This window comes from Anastrepha ludens, chromosome 5 (assembly GCF_028408465.1).
Source record: "Anastrepha ludens isolate Willacy chromosome 5, idAnaLude1.1, whole genome shotgun sequence".
Lineage (NCBI taxonomy): Eukaryota > Metazoa > Arthropoda > Insecta > Diptera > Tephritidae > Anastrepha > Anastrepha ludens.
The window spans coordinates 10,682,950-10,695,092 of NC_071501.1; the positions used below are offsets into that span (position 1 = coordinate 10,682,950).

Sequence of the window (12,143 nt, forward strand, 5' to 3'; positions counted from 1 at the left end):
TATTACAGAAATCGCGCCCACCGGCACGCTGCTGACGCGCGAGAATTTCAAAGGCTGCATACGCAATGTGTCGATACGACAGGAGCGACGCGATTGGATCGATATGGATGAGTTACATAATGTATTGCTGAGTGAATGCCTGGTGACAGGAGCGGAGAATTGAACATTGCAAATGTAGATAGATGTGCGTGTGTATGCTGGCGTTTAAACAGTCCCACTGCAGCTAATATCAAATTTTCTCCATGAATGTTCAAACCGTTGCAAAATGGCGGCATGTTGGGGGAAGAGCGCCAAGCTAAGCTATGTTGTGATCTTCTTTGATATTTTTGTATGTGCGCGTGAGTGCGAGCGTCTAGTAAGGGAATAACGCATTTGTCACTATGGCATTTCTACAAAAATTGGGGAAGTTTGTTTTGTTTTTAATTTACAACAACAGTAATCAGCTCAAATTAGTACAAAATAGATGTAGTTAATAACATCACCGCGTAAAGAGGGGGCAGTAGAGGACATTATTTGTTGTGGATCAAACGGGAATTAGTATTCATGTGTGTGTAACAAAATCAAACAGCTTAACTGAATAACGTGCGCTATACTGCAGGTTCGACACTGTACTATGACCAGCTACTATTTATTGTGATCAATATTTTAATTTAGCGTTGCAAAGCGACTAAAGCGCTAGGAGTAAAGCTTAATGTTAGACGATTTATATATAAATACAAACATACATACATATATATTTTATTGAATGTCGATAAAATATGAACGACACTGCCATAATGCATTTACGCTTACGAACACGCTATGGAAATTTTTTGTATAAATATAAGAAAAAAAAGGAAAATAGCAAAACGAATTTTAATCAGAGTGCATAACGCCTGGGGAATATTTTAAAGCTAAATAAAATCTAAGTTTTAAAAATATTCCAAAAAGTAGGTTATTTGCGTGAGAAAACAAATCTTCGACTACGACTCGATTTCTGCATAAATACACACATATGTACATATCGTAGCACATCTACATACATATCGTACGGTATATATGCGTCTATTATTTAAAACGACTACAAAAGTTTATATTTTCAATCATTGCCAATACTTAGAATTTCCACTACAGAAATCTGCATATTTGTATTTTTGTATTTAATGCATTAAATTAAGTAAAATTAGTTTATATATGCCTATCATAAATATATACTCTATATGTATGTGTGTGCGTACGAACGAAGTGACTGCATTTTAATGCATACAAAACGTTAAGTGTAATTTAACTAATAGTAATAAAATACTCGTATAAGCATACTTTTAGGCAGCAATATTTAGGTTTGCAATTTTTATGTGAATGTATTGTAAAATCTTGTCTATACTACCCTGCAGTAAAGAGTTGGAACAGGCTACTAAAGCATTACATACATTTGGCCTGCAACTCCGAACTGGTGAAAAATTAATGCAAAGTGGAACAGTTGGTGCTCGGTGCTGCGCAGCCATGATATGAAGCTTACTTTCTCACGCAATTATATTACTTCCAAATGCATTAAATATCACTTGTGTGGCTTTAGCATCTTCCTGAATTATAGAGCAAAATGAGATGTATTTGTTGTTGAGAAAATATAACAAATGTACTAAGTGAGAAGTTATGTTAATACATATACATACAATTTTGGTTGGGGGAAAAGAAATGTCGTATTTGTGATCGAAATTTGACGCTTTATTTAACGTACTTAGAATTATCCGATTCAATTCAAATGTGAGCCGTTTTGTTCGCAAACTTGTTGCAACTTAGAAGGCAACTTCATTATCCCCTCTTTATAAAACCCCCCCTCCTTATTTGCAAAAAACTCAGACAACCAGTTTTCGCAAGCCTCTTTTGAGGCCAACTTGGTATCACCAAGTTCGTTTTGCATGGACCGGAAGAGATGATAGTCACTTGGTGCCAGGTCTGGACTATATAGTGGGTGCGATAGGACATCCCATCCGAGCTCCCGTAGCTTCTGGCGGTTCATCAAAGATGTGTGAGGACGAGCGTTGTCCTGGTGGGACACAACACCATTCCTATTGACCAATTCTGGCCGCTTCTATTCGATCGCCTGCCTCAAACGGTCAAGTTGCTCACAGTAGAGGACCGAATTAAGGATCTGGCCATAGTTGAGCAGCTCATAGTGGATAATTCCCTTCCAATCCCACCAAACACACAGCAAAACCTTCCTGGCGGTCAATCCGGGCTTGGCGATGGTTTGGGCCGGCTCACCGCTTCTCGACTACGATCTTTTTCGCTTGGCGTTGTCGTACGTGATCCACTTTTCATCGCCAGTCACCATCCGCTTCAAAAATGGGTCAAGTTCGTTCCTTTTTAGCAGAGAATCGCAAGCGTTGATTCGGTCCAAGATATTTTTTTGCGTCAACACGTGTGGCACCCAAACATCCAGCTTTTTTTGGAATCAAATCTTCTGCAAATGGTTCCAAACGGTTTTGTGGTCTACACCTAGTTCCTGAATAATCGAGCGAATGCTCACATGCCGGTCTCTTTGGATAATTTCAACGATTTTATCAGTCTCTACGACGATTTGCCTACCAGTACGGGGTGCATCTTCGAAATCTAATACACCAGAGCGAAATCGATCGAACCAACGCTGTGCTGTGCGAATCGTTCCAGTATCAGGCCCATAAACTTCACAAATTTTTGCCGCCGCCTTCGTTGCATTTTTACCTCTAAGGTAGTAAAAACGTAAAATATGACGAATTCCTTGCTTGGTGGACTCCATCTTTGAGGCGCTATAACTTAAGTCTGAAATGTACGATCACAACACTGTCAAAGAGACACTTGTAGTACAGATTGTCGTCTTCAAATCGCCGTTTAGTGTGACCCGATGCAATAAGTACAACGCAAGATATGTTTAAATGTCGCGCTCAATTGACAAAATACGACATTAAATTTCCCCCAACCCAATATATAATTGGCGCTCACACCCTTTTTGAGTATTTGACCGAATTCCTTCTCCTACTTGTAGTGTGGGTGTTGATGTTGTTCCACAAATGGAGAGACCTACAGTTTTAACCCAACTCTGAACGCCCCTGCTGAGAGGCGACAGCTATTAGAAAAAACTATTTATCATTTTGTTGTTTCATGCACGGATATTCAAACCTATGCATTCCCGAATGGTAGTCACGCACCAACCCTAAATGTTGCTAAAACATTTATTGTAACGATTTAAAAACGAAACCAGTCCGGAACTGCAAAAAGCCACCACTGCCACTTGTTAAAATAAATTGGCATTTGAAAACATTATATAGCTGTAGAGCGATGACCAGCGCGGTCCTCTAAGGAACTAGTTAGGTACTGGTCCTTAGCATATTCGATTTACTGCAGCTTACATACTTATATAATGCATATATGTATATACAATTTTCTTTAATATTATTACCATATTTCTTGGTTTCATTACGCATAATATTTATTTATTTCTTTTTTTTTTACTTTTTCAACTTTATTTTATCGAAGAAGAGGCTTTAGTTAATTATTTTATTTTATAATTATTGTGTTTAAAAATATTGATACGCCAATAGTGCACTTGTGTTCGTATATTTAATTTTAGATATTTTTTATTATAATTTATTAAAGCATAATTTTTGAGCTCGCTTTTTTTCGAAAGAAATATTTAATCACTGCTAATGAAAACTCCACACAAACTGCTAAGGATGAGCTCATGGCAAACTCTACGTATGCTAAGTACTCCTAAGAAGGTATTCATAAATTTAGATGTTTAATTTATTTACGACATTTTGTCTTTAATCAATTGTCTGAGTTTAACATTTCTCCAAATACATTGTACAGTTCATAAATATCCATAAACCATTGTAAATAAACCCTTAAAATAGTAGGCAGCATTACATACATTTACTTAGTTTTATAGACATTTCAAAGTAATTAATAAACTGCTTAAATTTACAAAATCTACCATAAATGTTCATTAAACTTCATTTGAAAGCAAAAATGTTGAAATATTTGTTTAGGCAAATTAGTTTTAGTTGCACATAATTAGTTTAAGCGCAGAAAATCATAGCTTAAATATTAGTGTTAAATTTGTATGCATGTCATAAAATTGAACAAATAAAAAATATTTATTTAAATATTGCAGTTTTTTTTTTTTAAAAAGCGTTTTAATTGCTCAGGTGGGTTGAATTGCTTTTCTTAATCTAATATTATTTTATTTTATTTTAATTTTTATTACATATTATTTGGCTTGACTAGATTTTATTTTTATTGTATTTTAGTAAAGCATTTTTTTTTTATTAAAAGCGGTCAAATTAAATTACTCAGGAGAGTTCAATTAATTTTCTTAGTAATTTAATTATTTATTTCTTAAATAGTATTATTTGATTTTAATTGATTTTATTGCATATTATTTAACTTGGTTTGGTTTTATTTCTTTCTATTTCTTATATTTCATTTACTTTTAACTAATTTTATTCAATTAAAAAACCCTCAACTTGCTACAAACGCCGTGGCAACTCTGCGAACAGCTGTTCGCCTTCTATGCACACACACACGCACGCACGTTAATTCTCTTTTTCTCTCTATTTCCCCAATTAGCTCCACGTCAATTCAAAACAAACGCGCCGCTGCCATATGACTTTTTGTTGCTTGGCGCTCTTTCACACTCTTAAAAAGCTACGGAATTTTAAAGCCATTTTAGTTCTTTCGTGGAATTGAGCGAACGCAGTTGATTATAGTTGCAGAAAGTGCGTGCGTTTTTTTCTTAAAGAAATTAGCTTGGCCCCAAAAGTAGTGAAGCAACAATTACTCAAGAGTAAATCCATAATTAAGCAATCACTAATTGCAATGTTTAACAAATATTAATGTTTCTAAAGTGTTTTAATTAAATGTGAATTGAAAATAGGGAGGCGTGAAAGCGAAAGGGGAATTGGTTGAATTGATTTTAGCTTTAACAAGTTCGATCGTGAGAAAAGTGCGTGTGTCTGTTTGCGCAACAAATTATTCTGTGCTACAATTGGTTTAATTTCTGGTGTTTCAATTAGTGCTAATCACATTTTAGCCGGCTCTGAAGAAGCTCACTGTATTTTGTAAGCTTTCCCACGTTAATTAAGAATCAGCAATGGCCAGCGAGCAGTCGAATTTGGATTCTGTGAGTGCAAATTACGAGGCATTGCAGCAAAACGAAATCACCGCCATTCCACGCTATGGACTCAAGCTGAAATTTGATCATGTTTGGCCAGAGAAACGTAATCAGAATCTACGACCCTCGCTGAAGCAAACATTGCCGCTCTTACCATTGGCGTGCAGGTAATTACAAGATGCCAGCAATGTGTGTTTGGTAAAAAAATAAAATATAAAATAGTAATAGTGTGCGTTTGTAGAGAGAACATTTTAAAATTGATTTATGTTGATGAGCCTAAATGACACTTAAGCAGCTAATAACCTAGAGTGTACGGTGTTTTTTTTTTTAGCAACTTTATCTCTGCATTTAAGTATTGTAGCGTGGGCTACCTCCCATCTGTGGTGTTGATTGTGCATACCCACTTTACTAAAGCTTCGTTTACCCTTATTTTGCCACCTTTAACAATCATATACATTTGTGCCTGAACTTTCCCATGTCAGTGACAATTGAACAGCCTGGCGTAGATTTAAGATTTAAGACTGTAATTTCAGCAGTATTCCTTAGATTTTGAAATTTTTACTGTTCCTACAAAAACAACATGAACTCTGTATAAAGATTATGGAGAAAGTTAAGGTTTCCCATTTTAATATATTCAAGGTAGTTTCAAGAATAAATAAATAAGTAATACTAACTAAATAACAGAATTTCCCCTCTTAATTGTTGTTTTTTTTTTTTTTAATTAATGAAGTCACCTTTCTCCAATGCACATCTACAAATTGCACTAATAGTCACATTTTTTTGTGTTTTGCCGTAAACTTACCATCGGTTTAGCTGTGCGTGCTTGGACATTTTCTATCTAAACGAAATCAAATTGATAGTTTTGTGGGAAAAAGCTACATAATAGGACTATGAATAAGTTCGTGCGGTTTTTTTTCGAAATTTGAAACTTTATTGACGTAAAATGGTTACAAATTTAATATTCAAAATATTGTCCATCGCTTACTATTACTTTTTCCCATCTTTCTGGCAATTCACGGATTCCCTTTGTGAAAAATTCGGTCGGTTTTGCCGCAATCCACGAATCGATCCATTTTTTGACTTCATCGTAATTACGGAAGTGCTGGTCAGCCAGGCCATGTTGCATCGATCGGAAGAGATAGTAATCGGATGGCGCAAGGTCTGGACTATACGGCGGGTGGGGTAGGACATCCCATTTGAGCGTTTCTAAGTATGTTTTGACCACTTGTGCAACATGTGGCCGAGCATTGTCATGTTGCAAAATAACTTTGTCGTGTCTATCGGCGTATTGCGGCCGTTTTTCTCGCAGTGCTCGGCTCAAACGCATCAATTGTCGTCGGTAGACATCCCCCGTAATCGTTTCATTCGGTTTCAGTAGCTCATAATACACAACACCCAGCTGGTCCCACCAGATACACAGCATAACCTTCAGGCCATGAATATTCTGCGCCGACGTCGATGTTGAAGCATGGCCAGGGTATCCATACGTTGCCCGACGTTTTGAATTGTCGTAATGGACCCACTTTTCATCGCCAGTCACAATTCGATGCAAAAAACCCTTTCTTTTGTGCCGTTGAAGCAGTTGTTCGCATGCCATAAAACGGCGTTCAACGTCTCTTGGCTTCAATTCATACGGCACCCAATGGCCTACCTTTCGGATCATTCCCATGGCTTTTAAACGTTTGGAAATGGTTGATTGATCAACTCCCAAAGTTTTTGCAACCTCTTCTTGCGTTTGAGCCGGATCTTGATCGAGCAATTCCTCCAATTCGGTATCCATGAACTTTGGCGGCGCACCCTCGCGTTCTTCGTCTTCCAAGCCAAAATCACCACTTTTAAAGCGTGCAAACCACTTCTGGCACGTTCGCTCAGATAGAGCATGCTCACCATAAACTTCCACCAAGATACGATGACTTTCGGCTGCTTTTTTCTTCATATTAAAATAATGAAGAAGAATTCCCCGCAAAAACACATTATTTGGCACGAAATTCGACATTTTCAAGTGTGGTAAAAATATTGTTGTTTACGCTTCAAATAAAAAACTTATACTGACGTTTGTGCCTTACGACAGTAGCTCTCCAATGAATGTTTGGAAATGTGGATCGATGGAATAATAATCAAGTTACGCCATCTGTTGTAAAACCGCACGAACTTATAAATAGACCTATTATATTCCATAGCAAGTATCCTTAACGATTTGACAGCAGGGATACTCACACCAATTTCGCTACTTTGGCGGTTTGGTAGTTGGCAGACGGCAATTGTGTTTTGCTGTGAACGAGCTTTTCAGCGTATTTCTGTACTCTTTCGCAGACCCTTAATGACTCCAAGTGGAAGAAGAAAATATCTATGAAATATAAATGTTTGATTGCAAAAATAACTTATACCAGTTTTTCTTCACTTTTTGATATTTTAAACTTAAACTTCGCGCGTGATCATCAACAGTCAATTATCAAACAGCTGATTGTTATTTCCCAACTACCGATCAAATTACCAAACCTGCCGCCGCGGCTATTTGTTAATTGGCGCTTGGACGATTTCGTTCGATCTACAAAAACAAAATATACGTACGAACTCGGTGTGAAGACTCCTAATGTAAAGGCTCTTTCAAAAGTGAAATCTATATGTCAGTACTAAATAATTCCCGAGCGGTGCCTTTTTTCTATGTCATCTTTAACATTTGTCAAGGTTCCAGATGTACAATTTTACACGATAGCACAGCGCGATAAGAATATTGAAACTTATTGATGTGAAAGAACAACATAACGCGGAATTCCTGATTTTATTGATGGAAATCGCTAAATTTGTAATTTTTTTGGAGGAAATAATCGTCCGTTGGAGGTAGTAGTCCGGTGTAACGACCGAAATTTCGACGTTTTTTCATGAATCTTTTTTAAAAAGAAAATAAAATGCGATCGTTTTAAAGTTTTTACATGTTTTTATTGGTGTTTTGGAGTACCTATATAAAAAAAATTTTTAAAGTTAATTTTATATTAATTTGTTTAAAATTTTTGACGTCAAAGTGGAGTCATTAAAAAAAAGATGAGTTGGTTCGGGGAAACACACAAATTCAAAGAGATTATTATTCTGTAAACTTTATTTTAGGTCCCGAACCTAAAATATACATAAAAATAAAAAAAACAAAAACCAAAAGCGCGGACTTGAGAAAAAAGTTCTCAAAATCTAATTTTTTTTTCATAAATTGTTTAAATCAAATAGTTTATTATTAAAAAATTAAATGCTTTAAAGCTCCGGGATCTAGATATGTCTGTCTAGAATAACGGGTTAAATTTTTAGCCAAATCGGTTGAATAGTTTTGAGTCAGTGATTCCCCGAAATTTCGAAAACATGGTTTTGAGAAACACGCTGCTGCTGGCGTGTCACACGCTTTCATACTCGTACACACTACGGCGCGCTCTCTTATTTTAGTTATAACTTTAAAAATAATTAAAATTTCTGTCTGAATAGTTTAGTATATTTAGTAATAGTATATTTTTAAGATGTATTTCTTCCGAAAAATGTAAAAAAAAAAATTCGATTTTTTGAACCCGTCACACCGGGCTACTACCTTGAGTAGACAATTCAAGCGTGCGTGGAAAAGTTTCAAGAAACTGCTCCTGTCGAGGATAGGAAAAGGACTGTCAGACTAAAAACTATAAAAAAACTGGACGTTCTGTTGGGAATTTCGCTGCCGTAGCGCAAAGTTAACGTTACCAATAATTAGGCATTCATGAATAGACTGTTTAGCGGATTTTATGATGGGCATTTAAATGATGCCATTTTTCACATATGCGAGTAATTGTTAAGAGTCGTATTTTCAATAAAAATATTGAAACCTGAAAGAATCTAAATTTCAACTTTTTCATTTTAAAATAACATCTAGGCGCGTCTTTTAGCAAATCCTTTATTGGCATAGTTAGTATGCCAGCCTAGGGCTATTTTGGCGATTGTCTGGAGTAGTTTTTCATGATAAGATACAAAGCAAGTCGCCTTTATAATAAAAGTCCCGAGCCTTAAAAGTCCCGAGCCTAACAAAAAAACACTTTTTTTTTTTGGAAAATACCGATGGCATAACCTTTCAGGCCGATTGTTAAAAAAGCGAATTTTCTAGAATTTTTTTTTGGGTTTTATTTTTTTTTCTAAAAATTTGTACACATATTATGTACTTTTAACTGTATTTTAAGACTTAGTATTAGTAAAAATATTTATTTGGAAAGGAGCTACAGCTGATCTCCGGAAGCTCCTCTCAAAAAAGACGTTTTGCTGTGACCACTATATCTTTGACCTGAATCCTCTGAAATTAAAAACCAAACAGGTTTCGTTAAAGTAATGTTAAATCTAGTAATTAATCGAAGAAAAAAGCAAAACAAATTTTTTTGACAAAATGGCGGTTTCTCAAAAAAAAAAATCGATTTTTGACCAAAATTTCGGTCTTAAATTGTTTATAAAAAAAAAAAAAAAATTTATCGGTGAGATAAAATCTTGGATCAATTACTAAAAAGAAATTAAAAAGCTCGTGTTAAAATTTGAGACTAATCGGTTTAGCCGTTTTCGAGTATTGTTGGTCACCGACTTTGAAAACACCCTTTTGAAAAAAACGCGTTGCCGCTCCGGCCTTGCACTTTCAAGCATGTAACTTCGAAAATATTCACCGGAACGAAATTAAATTTTCTGTGGGTACGAGATACTTATTCTAATTCGTATACATATTCGTATTCTTAATGTATATGTATGATACATTAAGAAAAAAATAAAAAAATCGATTTTCCGAAAATTCTAACTGTCTATAACCACTTAAATGCTCATGCAATATAAAGCCAAAACGTTCTTTTGATATCTTTACGATGCCAGCTAACTCAGGCAACTTCACTTTTCGATCATTCAAAACGAATTTGTGCATTTTTTTCAAGTTTTCCGGTGTTAATACCTCATTTGTACGTCGACTGCATTGTGCATCATCGGTGTCTCTACGACCACCTTTGAAGTCAGCAAACCATCGTTTTATTGTTGTTTCTGATGTAGCGGAGTCCCTATAACACTTTTCACGCCATTGCTTCGCTTGAAATGTGTTTTTCCCCATCAAGAAGCAGTGTAAAATTAAAACACGACCGTCTTTTTGATCCATTGTTATGAAAATAACAAAAGTAGCGTCACCCATTTTTTTACTTTTCAATTGATACTCGGCATTTTTTAACTGCCCTCATTGACTCATTTTTGTTAATCCGGCAAATGATGTTTCGAAATAGCTATTTTTCGCATTTCCACGCTTTCTTCACTGCTGTCAACGAAAAATATGATATAGGTTCATAAATTATATGAAATTGGAATAGGTTATGCTTTTGCCAGCGAAAATATTAAAAATTTAATAAACCTCCAGCAGCTGACTAGGATCAATTAATCCACAAAAAATATCAAGCTGCCACCACAATAAATTGTTACTTACTGGTAATAACATAGTTTCGCAAACAAAAAATTTTGAAAATAACTACGGAGTAACGAGTAACAAAGTTACGAATTCGGTGTTTGAATAAAGTACTTCAACGTACTGAGTATTTACTTTAAAATGTAACTTCATTAATTTATTATATAAAGTCGACTAAGCATACTAGGTTGTTCAATAAGTTTTGCCGTTCGATAAGAAAAACACAATTTTATGGTTTCAAATACACTTCATTGTTCAGTATGGTTTCCCTAAACATCAATACACCTGTTCCAACGAGATTCCAATATATAAATTCCATCCCAAAATCTGGAAGGGCTGCAAAATACGCTTCCCCAGCTGTTATGACCTAATCATTTGATAACAAACGCTTGCCACGCATGAATATTTTTAGGTCTGGAGACAGATGGAAGTTGCTAGCGACCAAATTTGGTGAGTACGATGGATGCTCCAACAATTCGAACTTTAATTCATAGATTTTAGTCATTGTCAAAATGCGCTTGTGATGAAAGAGAATTTTTTTCTTTTGCAAACTGGGTCTTTTTCACGATTTTCTTCCTTTAACTGGTCTAAAAGGTTACAAAAATATTCAGAATTTATTTTGTTTACCAGTTTGCAAGTAATCCGCAAATAAAATTCCTTTCGCATCCCAAAAAACTGATACCAACACTTTCTTGGCCAATTTCTGGACACGAACTTGAGAGAGGTTCACACCACTCTTTAGCCTCTTGTTTTGATTTAGGATCATTGTTATAGACCCCAGTTTCAACCAAGTTGATGATTCGACGCACAAAATCCACTTCCTTTTAAAAACGCTTTAAATGTTGCTAAAAAAGTCGCATTCGAATTTGTTTTTGTTCCATTGTTAGCGAATATGGCACTCATTGTGCATACAGCTTTTTGAAACCCAACACTTCAGTCAAAATATTGCTTGCACTGCTTTTCCATATACTCGCCCCTGCCGAGAGGCGATCGCTATTAGATAAAACTTGTTCTTCTATCATTTGGTGTTTCATGCCCGGAATTTTGTAGTACGTACACAGTACAGTAAATTTTGACTTTGTGAGAAATCAAGTTATAAAGGGTTTTTCAAGAAGGGCGGGTAGATGTTGAAATGGAATAAAACAAGCTGTGTGTGAGTTATTGACAAAACTATTTTTTTATTTGAAAGGCGCATATATGCCATTAAGTGTGGAATATGACATCATTCAAATGCCCACCTCGGCATCTTACGGTGAAACGGATCCGAGTGGTCCAGTTTTCAATGACTCTTCTGCATAAAACCGGCTGAATTTGAGCAATGGCCTGTGTTATGTTCACCTTTAGAGCATCGGTCGATTGTGGGGGTGCGGGGTCAAATCGCATGACCTTGGTGGCCAATTCACATCACCCCTGCGAGAGATAACCTTACCCTCAAATTGTTCATGCAGAATGTCAATCGTGGCGTTTGCTGTGTGGCACGCAGCGCCGTCCTGCTGGAACCACATGTCGTCTAGGTCCATATGGTTCAATATGGGCCATAAGAAATTGGTTATCATCGTTGTGTAGCGCTCGCTGTTGACGGTGACCGCC

At 36.0% G+C, this 12,143-nt stretch overlaps 2 protein-coding genes across 6 annotated transcripts in view; both read left to right on the top strand.

Moving 5' to 3' along the window:
* The window catches only part of LOC128863533 (laminin subunit alpha-2), a 44,720-nt gene extending 40,645 nt beyond the window's left edge, over window positions 1-4,075 (top strand). The window contains exon 15 of the mRNA XM_054102739.1: window positions 9-4,075. Coding sequence (XP_053958714.1) covers window positions 9-163 — 155 coding nt within the window. The 3' untranslated portion in view covers window positions 164-4,075. The remainder of the gene's footprint in view (window positions 1-8) is intronic.
* A 610-nt stretch (window positions 4,076-4,685) lies between these two features.
* LOC128863104 (non-lysosomal glucosylceramidase) overlaps window positions 4,686-12,143 on the top strand; it is a 58,802-nt gene continuing 51,344 nt past the window's right edge. For 2 of the 5 annotated variants that reach the window (XM_054102048.1, XM_054102049.1), the window contains exon 1: window positions 4,687-5,298. In XM_054102048.1, coding sequence (XP_053958023.1) covers window positions 5,111-5,298 — 188 coding nt within the window. In that variant the 5' untranslated portion in view covers window positions 4,687-5,110. Of the gene's footprint in view, window positions 5,299-12,143 lie in introns of all 5 variants that reach the window. The other 3 variants (XM_054102046.1, XM_054102045.1, XM_054102047.1) reach the window with 3 other exon arrangements.